Here is a 20,739-nt window from a genome sequence, read left to right on the forward strand (position 1 = left end):
ACGTGACCTTTGTTCATGCATTAGTTGGGTTACGGGGAAGTAGTTTCCCAAAAGATGTAATTGGACATTCCATTCGCTAATCAACATTTAGCCGTAAATTCTGCATCGTTACAAAGTTTAAAATTTAATATTGCTCCTTTCCTCCTGTGTTCTCACAATTGTGAAGCAACAGAGAATCCACAGGAACATCCTTCTAAGAGTTAAGAAAACTATAATTGTGACTAATTATATTTGTGTTACTGTTAAAAATGTTTCTTCCCTAAAATATATATTTTTCTTTATTTCCACCGGTTAAATTTCGGACTTTTTTAGCGAAAGGTAAGAGAATATGGCACAAAGAGATAAACACGGTTTTGTTATATTAACGAAAGTAGTAACTCCGGGGTCTTTTATAATATTCATCACATTAAATCAATTCGAGATACTTGAAGACGCCTAGCCCAAAGACTATATATAATACATACAGACGAGCAACTTCCTATATGCGCTATTGAAATTAGTTTGAATCGTCTGCACAGCGAAAGAACCAATCAACACTCTCGGTGGGCGGGATCAGTGTCGTCGTGTGTGGATGGCGCTGCCATCGGTCTTGGAACGTGACGTCATGGGTTGTCATAGTAACCAGCGAATGTTTCCGTCTGTTTCGCATTTCAGTGTTTGATTCTAGTCTGTGGCAACAGACGGAACTCGTACATCAGAGCTTTTTGTTAGCTATGGTTTTCTTCGACTTTATGCAGAACACTACACACTAAATAAGAAATCGAATGTGAAAAGTTTAGAGAACTATAAAAACTTCTCAAATTCCATCCAGTAAAAATTGCATTTGAGTATTGACAGATTAGCGCCACGATGGCTCACTGGTAGAGCGCTTCTTTCTGGTGCATGTGGTCCCTGGTTTGATCCCAGATCACACTAAGTAAACTTTGTGTGGGGAAAACCGTATCGTGGGTTTTCTTGGGGTTATTCCGTTTCCTCCCACTTCCTTCAACCAACCATTCCATTCATTATCACAAACATAATCTCTTTTAGCCTATAACGTATAATCGTTGAACTTAAAACTGAAAGATTCGAATATTGACAGATTGTATACGTTTGTATGACTATAAGAAAATGCAGAAATCGAGATGGAACACTTTAGATTTGAAGAAAGCACTACAAATTCTCTGTGCTTACTTTCTACGTGAGACAGTAAACATTACTTAATGTATTACCACTTTAGACAGTGATAGCTAGCCTCGAGACTTAAACTCGTTACAACTAGAATATTCTTTCACATACAGGACTATGTAGCGCTGGTAAATGTTTATAAGAAATAAAGAAGCTATTTGTTCCCCTGAAGCAAATCAAATGATCTCAAAGAAGGTGTCATTACCAAAGGAAGTAAATCCGAAAATGAAAAGAAAACGAAATTCTCACAAGCCGTTTACTTAAGGAAAGTTGGACAGTACCTCCATATTGAAGTGATGAATTTAAGAAAAGTCCCTATTAGATAAACGGGAAATTTCCAAAATATCTCATCTCTGAAAGATTAAACTTTCTAAATTGAAACGAAAACAGTTAAATCGTATCTACAATGGTGACAGCAAGAAAAGTGCAATTCCTTACAATAATTTGAACTTATCAAGATTCCTATCTTTTTTCATAGAAAACGATATACGGTAGCATCACGTTTTAGTTTTTTGGAGGCTGTGTTGATAAATGGGGACTTCAGCAACAAGGTCATTTGTTTCTGTTACAAATATATATATATATATATATATATATATATATATATATATATATATATATATATATATATATATATATCACTGCTCAATTGCCAGACTGCCAGACGTACAAGGTTAAAAAGACCGGAAGAAAATATAGAAATCAATAAATACGCTGCTAAAAAGAAAACAAAAGATTTAAAATAATAAATACGCGGGATGAAACACATAACAATAACAATAAACAGATTTAAAAACAGTAAAAATTAAAATTGCAGCAGAAACAGAGTAAGTAAAATGCTCGGAAAACATGAGCTAGGTGCAACGTGTAGATAAAACGAACACCACCACCAATAAAATTAATGCCATCCGCCATTACTGAGTCAATTGCACCAATTGCACGAGGCAGTCCATAACGTCATTTGAGATCTGAGTATTCAGGACATTCAACAAGAATGTGCTGAATACTCAGCGGGACTATACACTCCTCACAGTACGGACGGTTCAATCTCCGCAGCAAGTAGCCATGCGTCAGATGAGAGTGTCCGATACGCAGACGCGCCAGGAGCACTTCATCTCGACGACGAGAGCAAGAAGACGTAAGCTGTGTCAGTATTTATTTTTTTGAAAATATATATACATTTTCCTAAAGTCAGAGATGAGATCTTTTAAAAATTCCCAATTCAATTGTGTTTCGTCTTTCACAGCAATAGAATTTGAACTAACAATTTATACTCACTCTTAAATAATGTAAAGAACATCCGTATTTTCTGTAGTTCTACCGAAGAACATTTAAATTGTTCTTGTTACTAAACCTATTCGCATGTAGTAGTTTTGAATATAAGAAGTGTAGTGGATAGTAAAGAAGATATGTCTACAAGGATTTATCCTGAACATTATATGTACAATTAGTTAATTTTAATGCTGTACAGCAATTAGCAGTAGCAAGTATCTATCTGTATGATTTAATTTCTTAAAATTTTAAACGCAAATAGTTCCTTGAGTACGTATTTGTGTATTAGAGGATACAAAATCAAATTTGAGGTCATTTTACTCGTGACTCCATGGATGGATATATATAAAAAATAGATCTATTGTATTCCACGTCCTCAAATTAATACAGAAAGCACAAAATTAGGAGTTTATGTAAGTGTAGAGACAATTTAAACCGTAGAGACAGTTACCAAAACCTCTCTGTTTGTCCGTGTGTCCGTCCGGGAGACAAAAAATTGAGGAATACTTGATGGACCAGTATAAATTTTGACCAGGAAGTAGAGTGTCAAAAATTAGGTATCGGGTTCATTGATGGAGTAATATTCAAACCGGAAGTGGTATAAGTCAATCATGTCCGGTTTTAACGTTGACGACTAGAGGGAAAACGGTAATAGGTGGCGATAAATCTCTACTATCCCAAAGAGATATAAATCCACTAAAAATTCCGGTTTTAATATTTATCTATATATGCTTCGTGCAGAATATTGTACTGTATAGGTCAGAAACATGGATATCACAAAAAAATGATGAAAAATAACTCGAGGGTTTTGAAATGTAGATGTGGAGAAGAATAGAGAGAATTAGCTAGGTCGAGTGGAAAACGAATGAGAGGAGGTTAGAAATGGCGAGGGAGAAAGAACATTTTTTGATATTTTTAAGAAGAGAAAGAGAAGCTGGTGGGACATTGGCTAAGAAGGAACTGTATCATGAAGGAAGTGTTAGAGGGTATAGTGGCAGGAAAGAAAGGGAGGGAGCAAAGACTACAATTGATGGACGATATCAGAATGGAAAATTCATACGTGAAGACAAAGAGGTTAGCGGAAGACCGTGAAGCATGGAAGCTTGTCAGTTGCGGCAAGTTGCCTGCCAATAATGGCAGAATACTTATGATGATGATGATGATGATGATGATGATAGAGCAAAAATAATAATGGATAACGAGAAGCTTTGTTAATGGATTTAGCGTTCTAAGAACAACTACAATCTTTTGTCTTAACCCGTTATTGAAACCAGAAGTGACAGAAATCAATCATTTCCGGTTTTAACGTTGATCGCTGACGAGCGGTTTTCTGGAATCAATTAAACGTCTCAAGAACATATTCCATTTCGAGTCTAATCTCTCTACTAAAATCAGAAGAGGTAGAAATGAAATTTACTGCCACTTCCAGATTAATTATAAATTGAGAAAATAGCACGCCGATTGTTAGGGTCATTAACTCTAGGAGGCTCAGATGGGCAGGTCATGTAGCCCGAATCGGAGAAAGTAGGAACACTTTGACAGTTATTACTACAAATGTAATCGGAAAGCGACCATTACGAAGACCTAGGCGCATCTGGAAGGATAAAATTAAGATGGATCTCGCAGAAGTAGCAGTACAAAGTAGAAACTTGATCCAGTTGGCTGAGGACACAAGTCAATGGAGAGATTTTGTGAATTCGGCATTGAGCCTTCGTGTTTCATAGGCCTTAGAGTGAGTGAGTGAGTTAGTTAGCATGGCACATAAACCACACCCCTTCATGCGAGGTGCACGCGACACTGTTACTTTTTCAAACCATTGCCATGAAGGTTAGTTCTTTCACTCAAATAGTTTCAAACACTAAAATTTTGGGAAAAATTGTTATGTTACTGAGTACTTATTTTTGCTGACGATTGAACTATACTAGATTGCTATTAGTTGTTATTATTTTATGTTTTTGTAACTTCCGTAGGTTAAAAAAGCTCCGTGAAAGTATGGTTGGAGGTGAAAGGGCGCATGACAAAGAGCTGAAGGAGAAGCGACTGAAGAAGAAAAGGGCGGCAGAGAAGCGTCTGGAAGTTTTGGCCAAAGTCTTGGGGAAAGTGGACGACGACGATGGCGTTATGCTTAAAGTGTACGATGATATCCAGGAGGAGCTCAAAGTTAAGACTGATGCTCTCAAAAGAGTTAAACAAAAGGTAAGGAACTTTCTATTCATTACTAAAGACGAACAGTTGTGGCAAACTGACACAAACACCTGTACTATATTTTGCCATTCTTATAAAAATCCATTAATTAATATAATTTATTGTAACCATTAAAGATACACAGTGACCCAAAACAAACGTACAAAAAGGGTTGACACAGAAGTTTTCTTATTAGTTCTTAATATATATATAGAATTGAAAGTGACTTGTTTGTGACTTAATAACTTTTGACCCACCTGAGCGATCTCGATCAAATTTTCAACATAGATTGCTTTTATCGTTTCACTTTGACGGTCCACCTTACGGGCGGGAGAGGAGGGGAGATATATAGAAATGATCAAAATGACCAATATTAGTGTCAAATCTATAGATTTCGGGGTCGCTGGGATGACCCTTCCGATGCTGTTTAAATCCAAACTCAACCTCCATTGCCATTTATGTCCAAAATGAAACGCATTCTCCTCGTGCGAAGAACAGGTATTCAGTTAGTACATAATATTCTTCAAGTGTTTGCCACTTTTAGCCTCACGTATTGTTGGTCTTCTACTGTGTATTAGAGAGACGTAGTCTTCTGTTCGACGCAGATCAGGTACACATTTTTGTTGTTGAAAACATGTAGTCAGGTTGCGTATAGTCGTCTCCGAAGGTATGTTTCTCATATTAAAACTTCGGCGTTAGAGCCTTTGGGACGCAGTAATTCTTGGTTTTCAAAATAGATTCATAATCTCTCTATATCTTCAACGTCTTCAAACCATCGACTCTGAAACGAAAAAATAAAGTAAAATAAATCAAAACTTCCAACTTTCTAGTTTTCAATTCTGAAAAAAAGATTAAAAGTTATTCAGTTCTATAATCACTCAGTTACTCTTAGACACCTTATTCATTCATTCATTCATTTTCTTTTTAGTCATCCATATTGCACGATTACGTGCGTATGAATAAGACTCGTCAAGGGTACAAATATATAAAATACGTAGTAATGACAAATACATACCTATTGAATTAAACTACTATGCTACATCTACGATATAAGAGCAGTACAAAACAATATATATTTCCAAAACTATCAATAGACAATTGAATTAAACTACTATGTTACCCAAAACTATGAATAGACAAATTCACTTACATATCTAAAAATTCGTTTACAGAATAAAAGCAGTGATGCAACAGATAAATTTTCATTAACCTCTTGAACTCTCCTTTTTGTTCTGTCCTTCGAATATTCTGAGGAAGTTTATTGGACAATATAAACTAACTAACTCTATGGCCTATGGAACCCGGAGGTTCAGTGCCGCGTTCACAAAAGCTCTCCACTGACTTCTATCCTTAGCTAATTGCATCCAGTTTCTACTTTGTATTCCTATCTCTGCGAGATCCATCTTAATATTATCCTCCCATCTGCGCCTAGGTCTTCCTAATGGTCGTTTTCCTATGGGTCTACCAGTCAAGACTTTGAAAGCGTTTCTACTTTCTTCCATTCTAGCTACATGACTTGCCCACCTAAGCCTCCTAGACTTGACGACCCTAACAATGTTGGGTAAACCATATATATTATGTAGTTCCTCGTTATGAAGCTTCCGCCATTCCCCATTCTCGTTCCTCTTGGATCCGAATATTCTTCTCAGGATCCTGTTCTCAAATACTTTCAGTCTATGTTCTTCCCTCAGAGTAAGCGACCATGTTTCACAACCATACAGAACAACAGGCATGATTATCGTTTTATATATTTTAAGCTTCAAATTCCTCGACAGAATTCGCGACGACAAGAGATTTTGAACCGAATAGTAACACGAATTCCCTGCTTTTAGTCGACATTTAATTTCTTCGTGAATATGATTTTCGTCTGTTAATATTGATCCTAAATATTTGAAAGTATCCACTTTATCAAAAGCATTATTTAATATTTTAACGCCTCCACAATTTGCCGTATTACGGTCCCGACGCACTTCCATGTATTTAGTTTTCTCTGCATTTACTTCTAATTATTGGACAATATAGTACCCATAAACATTGGATTCCTTTCATATAACTTAGTGCAGTGCTGTTTGGTGGGGATTTTTATCCATACGCCTGGTATCATATTTATGTATTCATGGTGTGTTAAATAAGTCAATGTTGTTTTTGACAAAGAACAGCAGTCGAAATATGTAAAGAGAGGGTAACGGCAAAATTTTAAATTCCTTAAATATTGGCCTACATGGGTCGTTTATTTTTGCCATCTTATTGTTGCTCGTTAGATTCTGTTTTATACGTAAAATGCAGACGACCAGTGAAATCTTAAATTTAATTCTCTCTCTCTCCTTGTGAATGACTCATTGTTGATCAACCGAATAACACAATTTAAGAAATCCATTAAGGGTGACAACTGGATTTTGATTAAATTTCGTCGCTAAGTATTGTTTATCTTTTGGCATCATCTTGTGCGTTATATTACCAAACCTAAGATAGAATGGAGTCCGAGGGTTTTCTTAAGGTTATCACATTTCCTCCAATATACAGCCACATACACGCACAGAAAATAAAATGAGTTCTTTGCAGCGGACGCCAGGGCATGGATTCCACGTATTTTTTTTATTTTTTTTAACACAGAATCCAAATTTCGAAACCCCAAGAAGATCGACCGTGTCAATATTTTATGGTCGAAAAACTTAGCTAATATAAACTTCATTTTTATCTAGAACATGGTATTTGTTAGCAATTTTTTTCTAGGTTTTTATTTGTGATGCCAATATTTGTGTAATTTGTAACGTTCTTCTCTTTCCCTGTTTTAATGTGTTTTGGAAATTGGTATTTTCAAAAACATATTTATTAATTATTACTCTTTATAATCCTTAATGTATATTAACACATTTAGTATCAACTGTTGGTAAGTCGTTGACATATAACACAATAAAGGAACTCACTTGTGCAATAGAAGACTACCATTTTTAAAATTGATTTTTCTTGATATTTTCCGTTTTATTTTCCTACATCTGCCGGTTTTTCTTCATTTCATAAGGAACAACATTTCAGTAATCATCAGAAAATACGTGGTTTGATGCTAGGACATGTAAGGTTATGGTGGATCCTATCGTGTCGGTGGAATTCTGTTGGAATGTTCCCGTTTCCTTTTATTATTATCATCACTCCATCAATTGCTTCATCATCATTAACCCACAAAAACCCAAACATTGTTCAAGTAAGAATTTTTGAACAAAACTTTCATGGTTCACACTAAATGAGGGCCCTAGATAACAGAAATGTCCAAAAAAATGTTTTTGAATGAATTGGAAACCCAATGTAACACCTGTGACTCAGCGAGGAACAGACGTAATTTACAACTTTAACTAAGTGCATGAACAATTACTATTTTACCAGAGTAATTACTGACCCTTTTAGATACAGGAAAAATAAATTGTTAGGGATTTAAATACTTACTTACCATAGGAATAAATAAAATATATCCGGAAGCTGAAAGGCGCTCGAGAACTCCATGAGCTACATGCAACTACTGACAAGAAAAGTTGAATTAAATTGCTAAAACCTGAAGAAAAGGAACGAAACAAAGCTTGCTAAAAAGGTTTATGTGCGACTTATAAAGTACAATGGGTATTTGTGTAAAACGGTTGAAACTAACTTTATAAGGTCAACAGGAAATCAATGTGACACCTGTGATACACTGGGGATTTGTGGGTTAAATTGTGAGGGACGGTCGCTCAGTGGTAGAGTGTTAGGATGCTGTGGAAACACGTCCAATAAAAGTTCCAATAATTTATGACAGGTGATCAAAAGTGTGGTTTCGCGTTGTTGTGAACTTCATTACTGAGGAGCTCTGGACTTTTCTCGATCATGAATTCGGTCTCTGTCTGTTCAATTACCGACATTACACAATAGAATTAATTGTTTAATTCGTTGATAGGACATGGGGAAACAGGACATTTTTAACCATCCTACTCTGAGTATAACCGTCCATAATGCCTACTTTCCATGTCGTTTAAGGCGAATAATCACGTCGCAACCAAGACCGTGTGAACAACACATTGAGTAAATAATCCACTTATCATAACCAGTTATCAGTCGTCTCAGAAAAGGAAAGTTTCTCACATTTAATGAACATATTACAGATGTCTACAGACGTCATCAAACGAACTTCTTTTGAGTTAATGTGGAACCCAAACATCAAGCTTCCTAATACATCCCAGAGGTTCTTCAGGTGATCGTGAGTAGTTGAATGACTGATTCTGTTCCACGTTCTGCAATCTTTCATATATTTTAATCTTGACTCGATCAATGTCTTTGGTTTATTGGCCTCTTTGACCGAGGAACATCGTTGAATTCAAAATGACCACCACGAATTTGGTGAACAATAATTGGCACTGACGTAATTCTAGACCATTGTCACGGTGAGTTTTACACAGCTTTTCAAACACTTGACATGTGTTCTTTACTTTTCGTAAGTGAAACAGCAATGGTTCATTTTCATGGAGCTGTTGGTTTCATTAGCTGAAAGCAATATTGCTGAACAACCAATAAAATGTGCATCGTAATTGGCGCGCCACACTTGCTTCGGAATAGAAAATGCTTAACTCAAACGACACTAGCGTTTCTCTGTCTTTCGTTTCTATGCTCCAGGAAATACTCCGTTGAGCAGTTCAAATAGTTAAACACGTTTCAAGATGAAAATAAGTAGAAACTGCAGCATTCAGGCAGTTACGACGTGCTCATGTTTATTTTATGTAAAAAAAAAAAAAAAAAAAGTTACTATCAGGACATTCAGATGACGCACTGTATCTTCAAGAAAAGAAAACCTATCAATCGTTCAATTTCACTCTTACAGATTATATTTGTTCACAATGTAAAAGATGATATATAAGCAGTTATGATAAAGACGGAATTAGTGAAATACACCGAAGAAAGGGAATGTTCTTTACAAGAAGATTGATTGATTGATTGGGAGGTAATGGGGACGTCAGCAGTGTGACTGTGTGTGTCCGTCATGATTAACACGGCTGCTCAAATACAGACTGCAACAGTAAAAAGCAAGAAAGAACTAAAACGAAAATACCAGAACGAATAAAAAAGCGCTGCTATATTAAAAAGAAAGATCAAATAATGAAGACAAAAGAATAGATAGATGGAATAAAATATATAACAATACATGGAGGAAAAGATAACAGAAAAGGCAGAATAAAAGATAAAAAGTAGCAACAATATAAAAATTAAACACACTAAAAAAACTCAGAGAACGTGAGCAACCCCACAATCAAATACAAACTTAGTACCCGGATAAGAACATCACGATCATCCCCCAAGACACGGGTAAGTTGAGAAGGCAGTCCATAACGCTCTCTGAGATCTGAGTGTTCAGAATATTCCACAAGAATGTGCTGAATACTCAAAGGGACACTACACTCTTCACAATACGGACGGTTCAATCTCTGCAGCAAATAGCTATGCGTCAAATCAGAGTGGCCTATACGCAAACGCTCCAGGAGTACTTTATTTCGTCGACTATCTTTACAAATAGAGAATCGAATGATGATGATAATAAGAAATGACTAAAATCAAAACAAGTTTCGGATTATATTAATTGATTTAAAGATTATATCTAATAAGTAAAAAGACACTTCTCCTCCATTTACAGTTTCCATGTTCTTGTTTCTCTCAATTCTATCTCCTAAATGGTAAGGAACCCATTTCACAGAATATGCTTGAAAATTATGGTAGGTCTATTTTGCAAAAATAAGAAACGGATGATTACAATTTTTATATTTTCTCATAGGTCCGCGCAATGGAACAAGAAATCAAGGACTTGCACAGTGAATTTCAGAAAGAGCGAACAGACTATCTGGAAACAGTTCGACGCCAAGACCAGCAGATCAAGTTGCTTCAAGCCATATTGGAGAAAGTACAACCCACAATAAGAAAAGACTGCAATTATAGGTAATTGTCGTAGTTGATAATTTCTAGACTACTATTATTTATGACTATAAGGTACCTTGGTTATCACACCTTCTTTGGTTATAGCTGTATGTTATTATGGTTCCTACCAATCGTTCCTGGAGAAAAATGAATCAGAAATTAAGTCTGCAAAAGTTAATCTGAATATTTTGGTCATGTAACAAAATGTGGAATTTGATAAAATAAGCCGTTTAAATAAGTAAAGAATGGGTTGTTAAATTTGACATGCTAAATTGACCAAAACTATTGAAATATCTAGCACTCGACAATTTCGATATGATAATGCGTAGGCTAACGGAAACTTATGCTTGCCGATTACTATTCAAGATACATAATGCAGCAACAAGCATTTCGTTCGGAATACTGCTCAGAAAGGGAACTTCCAGTTGCTCCTTCGAGTTACTCTTGTAATTAGTAAGAAACAAAATGGTTCCATTAATTTTTCGTTAATTGTCCGTCGAATACTGAAACTTCGTTGAACCTAAAGCAGACACATAAAAAAAGAAAAACAAGTTCCGCGGAATTTTCTTAAAGTACAATCCCTCATTCTCACAGCTGAGAATCATACTTGCTATTGAGTTTTTTTTTTCGTCCTTCAAGGAAAGGCAACTGGGAACCGAATAAAATGTATATATAATGTATGTGAGTGATAGTTGTTCCTATAATTGTGGTAATAAATGTAGATATTGAAATAGGTCTCTCACGCAACAACAGTTGCATTTTGTAATATTTGCTGGCAACACTACTTCCAATCGAGTAGAAAGGAAAAGTTGTGTGTTGGCCAGGTTCACAAGAGATCTTCTCAACTTGGAGACACAAATTTAATAAACTAATTTGCGCTACAGACAACTGCTAAACCACGCTCAGGATATTCTATTATTCTACTTAGAGATTCCTGAATTTTCTTTAAACTTCCAAGCTTGCGACTCCCCCTGGAGTCTTGGTCATGGAAGTTAAAAAAAAGGAAGAAAAAATAGATCAAGGAATAAAAATGGAACGGACCTTACAAGGGAACCTTCCGAAAATGATAGTTGCAGGGAAAGATGTAACCTATGCCAATTGAAAGAGCTGTAACAGAGATGTTCATTCCCAAAAAATTAGCTGCCCATAGCAATAGGTTCAAGAAATATAAGGGGTGGAAGTTCGGGAAACAGCAAGGTTGGACAAGGGGAAAAAGTGAAAATTCCGCAAAAAAGGAGGGCACGGCAAAATACAGTGCTGACAAGTGATGAATAGAAAGAGACTTGCCACAATAGGGAACAAAACAAATGAAGGACACCAGTGGGGTTAACAGTGTTGCCAACTGCAATGAAAAGTACATGTTTTGCAAAGAGCACTATATGAAGTGAGTGCAATATTTAGTGTCAACCTGTAATGTAGAACATAAGATGTGACGTGTATAATCAGTGGTACAATATAACAAAAGAAAATAGTAAAAACAGAAGTACGAAAAATACGGAAAAAACGAAGTTAGCCATAATGCGCCACATTTGATCATGAGCATATTAGAATGAACAAAACAAGAAAACACCAACTATGCAGGAAACCGACGTACCTAGAGTCGAAAAGAAAAACGAGTTCCAAAGTTGGCAACACTGGCCATGAAAATCCAGGCAATTCTAATATAGTTAGGCCACTCGCTTCACAAAAAGAAAATTCCGGCAAGAGGCATTAGCCTTCGTATCATTTGTACATGCTCGTCAACATTGCACGTGCAATTGTTCGATGAGACAATGGTCCAAACAGAAGATACATTTGCACTGAGCACATCGGAATACTACCAATCCGTCACACATGTACAATGATCACCTGTGAATGTCTCGAAACAGTAAACTAGAGGTGTCGGAACCTTTGGTGATCTTTTTATCGCATATCCACACCTGTAGAAAGCAAACATAATCAATAGTTTGATCTGCTGTGTGCTGCTGTCTGCAGTACTATCACCGCCTATATGATATATATCCAGAGTGTCCCACCTAACTCTGCGACTGAAATAGTTTCAAAGCGAAAAAATGTAACACATCCAGTTGTGCAGGAATGTACCCATGTCAGCGAGCGACAAACTTCTGTGAGTGCCCCCAAGTCTCCCATTATAGGGTCCCAGGAGCCAACTTCAAAATTTCAAATAGCACCATCGGTCGAGTTATATTTCTTTCGATAAATCTTGGAATATGCAACAACGCATATCAGAAATATTTACTCTATGGGATTTCAAAATGGCCGCCAAAAATATCTGCTCGGTGAGAAGAACAACGTGCATTTTTGGCGGCCATTTTGAAACCCGTGCTTCATATAGGAAATGTTTCCTATAGGCGGTGTTGTATCTATCCAGAGAAATATCATCCGCCCCCTGTTCCCATTTGAAATGTTGCGGTTGACCCCTTGAGCCTTATGATAAGGGTCCTGGGGGACTTGCTTCTTACAAAGTTTTCTTGACCCTCGACATGAGTACATTCCTGTGCAATTGGATTTGCAACATCTCTTTTCGCTTCGCAGCAATTTGAGATCACAATGTTCGATGCCGTGTTAAGACACAACATATATTTGTGGCAGCCATTTTGAAAACCATGCTTCATATAGCAAATGTTTCCTATAGGTGTTGTTGCACATTCCATGATCTATCGAAAGAGGTACCACTCGGTCTCTGTTGCCATTTGAAATTTTGAAGTTGGCTCCTGGGGCCCTATGATGGGGATCCTGGGGGCACTTGCTTCTCACAGACTTTTATCACCCCCTGACATTGGTACATTCCTGCACAACTGGATCCGTCACATTTTTGTTTGTTTCGCAAATCTTGCAGGTCACAAAGTCTGGTGGGACACCCTGTATATTCCCACATACGACCCAACCATGACAGTATGTTCACTACTTCTATTATCGGTTGTTGCTTCAACCCATTTCATGTTCCCCGACTTGACATTGCCTCAATCACTCTAGCATTGATGCATTCCGAGTGATGCCTGTTGCCGGAATTTTCTTTTTGTGAAGCGAGTGGCCTAACTATATTAGAATTGTCTGGATGTTCATGGCCAGTGTTGCCAACTTTGGAACTCGTTTTTCTTTTCGGCTCTAGGTACGTCGGTTTCCTGCATAGTTGATGCTTCTTGTTTTGTTCATTCTAATATGCACAGCTCGTGATCAAATGTGGCGCATTATGGCCAACTCCGTCTTTTCCGTATTTTTCGTACTTCTGTCTTTTCTATTTTCTTTTGTTATATTGTACCACTGATTATACACGTCACATCTTATGTTCTACATTACAGGTTGACACTGAATATTGCACTCACTTCATATAGTGCTCTTTGCAAAACATGTACTTTTCATTGCAGTTGGCAACACTGTTAACCCCACTGGTGTCCTTCATTTGTTTTGTTCCCTATTGTGGCAAGTCTCTTTCTATACATCACTTGTCAGCATTGTATTTAGCCGTGCCCACCTTTTTTTGCGGAACTTGGACTTTTCTCCCCTTGTTCAACCTTGCTGTTTCCCGAACTTCCACCCCTTATATTTCTTGAACCTATTGCTATGGGCAGCTAATTTTTTGGGAATGAACATCTCTGTTACAGCTCTTTCAATTGGCATAGGTCACATCTTTCACTGCAACTATCATTTTCGGAAGGTTCCCTTGTTAGCAAATTTTGGGGTGCATGGACTACAGCAAGACATCCGTTGTGTGCCTACATGTGTTAGAGAATCACATACACCCTACAATGCAACGCTTTTATCTACATGAAGACGGTATTTTCCAGGACGATAATGCACGGTGCCACCAAGCCAGGACTACTTGCTTGGTTTAAAGAACATTCCATGGAGCTGTAGCATATGAATTGGCCCCCTAACTCATCGACTCTTAGAGCTACTTCGTGGCTAATCGGTTAGCGTACCAGTCCGGTAGCCAGCCCAAAAATGTAGCGGGGGGGGGGTCTGAAGTTAGGGGGTCCGATCCAACCATATTATAGTTCATTTGCAAGCCTACCGTGAAAATTTTAGGAAGGTCAGCAAAAATTTAGGGGTGGAGCCGGTCCCCCTAGACCCCCTGGATATGGGCCTGTAGGGTACGCGCCTTTGGCATAGGAGACCCGAGTTCGATTCCCGGCGGGAGCTCATGTGGTTCGGATTCCAAGTTACTCAGTAGGTCTCGTCTCATATAACCTCGCTGCTGAAAGGGGCGTTAAACTCAAAATCACCTCAATTCACCGGATCTTAATCCTATAGAACATTTATGGGCTGTTGTGGAACGAGTTTTTCGTACCATGACTCCTGCACTAACATCCGTGGACTCATTGTGGGATGCCATCAGGCATATATGGTGTCAGATCCCTGTGGAAACATATCATTTAACTACCAGAATCCGTGCCACGCCGTGTTCAGACCATCCTCTGAGCAAAAGGTGGAGTAACAAAGTATTAGATAGGTGGTCGCAATTCAGTGAGCATTCAGTGAAATTTTGAGCCTAGACTCAATTAACACGCCACTGAAAGCTGAACAGGGGCGGCGACAGGGTTACTGTCGAAGCACATAAGGAAATCTTATGGAGTCTTCTAGAAACGGAAATTGATAGATCAGAAACTGGAAACTGAAACACATTTCATATCTGTTGGTGCATCGAATCTAGGCTTAAAATAATCGATACGTTCTTCTACCAAACCTTCATTTGACATTTCCTTCTCGAGGAACGACTCCTTTCGTATCGTATCGACAAATTTTCAGCATGCTATTACTCAAAATTGTTGCATTTACTCACCCATGTTGGTTTATAATCTTGTTCATGTTTTCGTGTCAGGATTAATATCTCAGCCTTCTGGTGTCGTTTCCGAACACCTTATATATGATACAGGGTGTTAGTGAACTATATCGACAAACTGTAAAAGGTGATTTCTTACATCAAAATAAGAAAGACAGTTCATATGGACCTGTGAAGAAAAGTGCATAATTTCAGAGCTAGGGCCGTTCAAATTCATAGAAGATACATTGCAACACCCGCTATTTCGAACAAGAGAAACTGTGGAATGATGGTCCATATCAGCGTAAAAGAAATCTTACGCCATCTAAAAATTCATATATCAACAATGTACCGTGTATGTGTGAAGGATTCCACACAGGGCATAATTCCCAAACATACTGCCAACCTGGGGTAAAAGTGGATCTGAAAAGGTAGGGGGACGGTAGGTAGCGGCATGACGTCACACCGTCCCCTGCCTATCTTTGCCCATTGTAATTTTTTATGAACTGGGGGGACGCCATACATAAATTTTGGAAGTGGGGGATGGCGTCTCCCGCGTTCCCCCGCACATTTACCTCTGCTACCAACATAATTCCCAGATATGCTCAGACTTAAAACTGGGTTCAGGCAAAAAGTAAACCTTCATAGCAGTGAACATGGAAATCAGAAATGTTACGGACCATCAACTTCACGGCTCCTTGTGTCTGGAATAACGTATGCTACTATCTATGCATTTTTTTTTTTTTTACGCATTTCGGACGGCCCTAGCTCTCAAACTATACACTTTTCCTCACATACCTATGTATTTTTTTTCTCTTACTTTGACGTAAGAAACCATCTCGATGTAAGTTATTAACAAGTTATTAACATCCTGTATACGTGGAAAAAAAAAAGAGAAACATATGTGAAGTTCTTACAGTTTTACTGAATAAAATTCCAAATTGATAACAAAGTTTATTTTCTATAGACAGCAACTATAGAGCGTCTCACCCTTAGATTGTAGTACAGGAGTAAATGGCAATGCTTTTCCTTATGCCCATTGTTGCCAAACTTAGCCTGAATTTTAGAAATAGTTTTTCTTTTTACTAGATACGGATAGGTTATTGTAGAACATTGTATTCTCTATGAAATAATCTGTTTTTCCCATATCAAGAAGAATGTTAAAGTATTGAAATAAAACAGTGCAATCTTACTAATGGCAAATTCTAACGTTGCGTTAAATATATCACGTCGTAAGTTCGGAGCTATAAGAGATACAAAGTTGAAACTTAAACAGGTATTAACACCATATTTGATGTCAATGTTGGAAAAGTTTGCATTCAAAAAATCTTTCGGAATTTTAAAATAAAAAAATAAAATGTAAGAGAAAGTGCGTACACTATTGCAATGCAATATGTAAAAAGTTGGCTAGTGAGAAACTTTTTTATTTTTCACGTTAGATGGGGGTGCAAAGCGAGAAAAATGTTGAAATGATTGAAGTTATTTTTTTAAAAAAATTGCAGGTTGATATCTTTCTTTATTTAGGTTTTATGGCTTTGTGTTAAGAGTCAACTTTCCTAAGCGCGCGCATCTGACCAGAAGAAAGGCAGTGACAAATCTTGCCAATGTTATTTTCCTTATAATGTTTGTTTTAAAGTCACTGATATAGAGTTTCTTGCTATACCGATGAGTATTCACTGTTGATGCTATGCGAACACGAATCTACTGCTTAACAGACGCATGATCGCAAAATCGAATCCTAGACCACACTTACGAGAAACATTGCGTCAACTTCACTCAATCTTACGTTTCACTTACTTCGCTCGTTTCCCTTGATATTATATATGTATATATATGAGACTAACATTCAGACGTATAGTTTTTATTTTCTTTCTTCCAAGAAAGACAAATTTCAATCGCGGGTGAATAGTAAGTAGTGAACACGAATCAGGATAGTAATTCAGTTAGCAATAACATAAATGACAAAAATGCAGTTGGTACTCTAAAAAAACCAACTGTTTCTTCAGAAGATCAATATCTATTGAAGAGGAAAATGCAGGCCAATATCTGTTAATAATAAAACTCCTCACTCATTGGTGATGAAAAGTTATAAGCTTTTGTAATTGATTCGTTTACAGTTCGCACATGGTCTCTAATGTCCTTTCGAATGCTGAACATTTTGACAGCAAAAGTTGGTTTCGTTTGTAATTCCATTTTTCTTATTTACTGTGGATACGCAGATGAAAAAAAAAAAAAAAAAAGCGTTCATAACAAATAACAACATGAGCTCACAAAACAGAATGAAAAGGCTCTTTGTTCTTTTCCCCCTATGTTTCTTTAGGAAGCATGAAAGAAACAAAATATATTTTCGGAGAGTTTGATTATTCTGTGTGGCTTTGTTTCTTCGCCCAACTATCTGTACCTTGTTGGCTGTCACTAAACGTGATTTAGTCACAACTTGTGCGTTTGTTTAGAACAGATATAATAGGGTATCTTTTCATTCTTGTTCGGTTTCCAGTTTGAAAATGTGTGTCTGAGGTGTCAGAAGTGAGTATAGAAACCAGGGCGATTCAGTTCCTATTCACCATTACATTTGTAGAATGTTGAAATATTTAAAATATTTGATGTGTCTTGTGCAGTGTCGTATTTACTGTATTGTTCGTCATGGAGAGTGAAGTCCGGAAAAGACGTTCAATTAGTAGCCTGCGTGGGAGAGAGGGTCAAATAAACACTTTCGGTACTAAGTGGAAGCAGTGAAAGTGATTAAAAGGTATTTAGGATGCGTCTTTTCTCCTTTTTATTTTATATTTACAAATCTTTCGTTAAAATTCACAAATGCATTTATAATTTCTTTTAACAAAAGAAACACTGACCAAAGCTTCAAACCCACTGTATTTTAAACTATAATATGTAACGGTTTCGGATATCTAACATATCCTTCCTCAGACAGTATACAAAATAATTGAAAATACAGATATAGTCATTATTACGAACAATTTTCTTTTAAAGTTCTTTTAACAGACATATATATAGTCATTGTTATATAAAAAAAGTTTAATTTCTATTTGCTGAGGCCTTCAGCCAATCCCTTAAGTCTCCGTGTTCACTTTCCAACCAATCATGTTCCGCCATTTTTGGTTCTTATAAGGGCCTTTTTTATTTTCTTCTTGTCTACGCTATCCAAACTTCTTTGCCATAATTCATTAATAGATAGGCCCCCTGTCCAGTTCATCAGTTTATCTCTTCTTACTATAGTGCGATGGTTCATTTAGACCTCCTGGTATTTGTTAAATATCATACTGTTGTTCCGCGGATCTAAACCATCGGAAGTGGGGAGCAGCCGTCTTCACAGTATACTTAACGATGTAACTTTTATTTGACAAACGGAATTGGATTTGCGGATATTTTGCGTTTCGCAATACAGAAAAATGAGTGCTTTCATACGTAATATTTTCTCGACACGTATCACTATCACACTACTCCAGTTTTCATTCTTATCCAACTTCAGTAGCAGTATTTTACCCATTGCTATTCCTTCGTTTGCTGTACAATTGTTACAGGAAATTTCTGTGTGAAACTCTTTAGTCTGTCATTTATTTCAATCAGGGGGCGGACTTCTGGGGGCGGTGGATTGTAATACTGCTACTTAGAGCTACTTTTAAGAGCTCCAAGCTCTGGGATGGGTTTCATTTATATATATAAAATAAGAAAGTTCCCTCTTGTGGAGGGCTTTCGCGCGATCGCCCCCCTAGATCCGCCCCTGATTTCAATCATATGTTTTCTATTCCTTTCATATGTTCTTTCGATTTCATACTGCCCTTATCGAAATTTTATTGCAACCATCATAAAAAGAAATTTCTAACGCAATTATTAGATGTTGTTTCATACCCTCCAATTAGCCGTTCCAAGTGAATTTGACTGAATGAAATGTAAAAAGGGTTAAAAATATATGAATTTAAGGAAAGCTTTATTTACAGACTCTGTCACTCTTTTTGTCTTTCTTGTTCTTTCTCGAGAAGAAAACATATGGCGAAAGAAATGTGGCAACAGCGCGCTCCATTTACTCTGTACTGCAATCTAAGAGTGAAACGCTCTATAGATAGTCTCTTAAATACTACTACTACTACTACTACTACTACTACTACTACTACTACTAAATAATTATAGGTCTTATAGCAATAAAATATTTTATATATATATATATATCAGATATTGAAAATAGTTTCCTTTTTAATTACAGCAATATCGATAAAATAAAACAAGAAGCAATATGGAGTGATGACTTGCAAAAATGGAAAATTCCTGAACTTATTACTACAAGGACCAAACTGCCACCAGCAGGTAATAATCATTTCAACTGTATTAATTTAGCATTAACATAGTTAAAACCAGTTTTCAAGAAATATGGTTAAACGAAGTTAAGGTAGTAAGTATCGTATCAGTGACAATAAATATGCGAGGCGGGTTCCAAAAGTTAGTGCACTTAGAATAATTAATGATAAGGAGTACTAGTTATATTTTCAGAAACCCGTCTATTCGCTTTTACATACAACTTTCACCTATACATACTTTTGTAGTCTGTAAATCTACTTTAAAAGCAGTCCTGAAAATTAACAGGTGTCAGATTTCGGAGTTCGGCATGCAGTCCGGGCGTTGATCAGATGTTTATGATCCTTATACCATTTGCTACGTATGTTTACTTTATTTTTAGGGAAAGCCACAAATCCAGGAATAAGGTTGGGTGAGTAAGAACTTGTTGCCTGCAGAAGTTAGATTCCTAAAGAACGAATAGAATCAATGTTTTATGTATATATATAAATGTCGGAGCCAGTTGTGCAACGAATCGGTGGGCTGCTGTTGCAAATTACTGAAAACTACGGATAAATAATTCGTGGCCTAAATATGGGTTGTTACTGTTTACCCGTCATGAAAGATGGTGAGAGCCACTATGTTGTTCTTGCACACAGAAACATAAAACAACCTTGATCGTCGATTTCTGACGTTTTCTCTCTTTCGGCGGTTGTGTACATTTTGCAGATTAGACCAGGCCATGCTTTGGTGTTACATGAGCAGAGTTTGAAAAACCATGTTTCTCTAATAATCAGATTTGTCGAATTTGGATATGTATTCCCAAACCTCATGAAATCTACCGAAAATTGGACATGATGTTTCCCTTTTTCTGCCTTCAGAACATGTGGCACTCAATTTGGCGATTTTTTTTTTTTTAAAGTGAAATTCTTCAGTGAAAATTTTTCTTTACACGCTTGTTTTCGGGATCTTGGTTCGCTCAACTAACATTTCAAGTTGATGATTGGTTCTTCAGCCACAATCCACTGAATGGAGTCTAACTGGCACTCGATACTAAGGTTCGGGACCAATCTCTCCGTGCTTTACCCGCTGGAATTCAATGGCCGGTTTGGAAATGGCAAATCATTTATGCACAGTTCTTT

General features: G+C 37.0%; 1 protein-coding gene across 8 annotated transcripts in view; it reads left to right on the forward strand.

Moving 5' to 3' along the window:
• LOC145690786 (osmotic avoidance abnormal protein 3-like) overlaps positions 1-20,739 on the forward strand; it is a 311,449-nt gene that overhangs the window by 249,007 nt on the left and 41,703 nt on the right. For all 8 annotated transcript variants that reach the window (XM_081766046.1, XM_081766048.1, XM_081766047.1 and 5 more), the window contains exons 11-13: positions 4,410-4,635; positions 10,409-10,569; positions 19,530-19,630. In XM_081766046.1, the coding sequence (XP_081622172.1) occupies positions 4,410-4,635; positions 10,409-10,569; positions 19,530-19,630 (488 nt within the window). The remainder of the gene's footprint in view (positions 1-4,409; positions 4,636-10,408; positions 10,570-19,529; positions 19,631-20,739) is intronic.

Source organism: Thermobia domestica, chromosome 7 (genome assembly GCF_964235325.1).
Source record: "Thermobia domestica chromosome 7, izTheDome1.hap1.1, whole genome shotgun sequence".
In the NCBI taxonomy this organism is placed as follows: Eukaryota; Metazoa; Arthropoda; class Insecta; order Zygentoma; family Lepismatidae; genus Thermobia; species Thermobia domestica.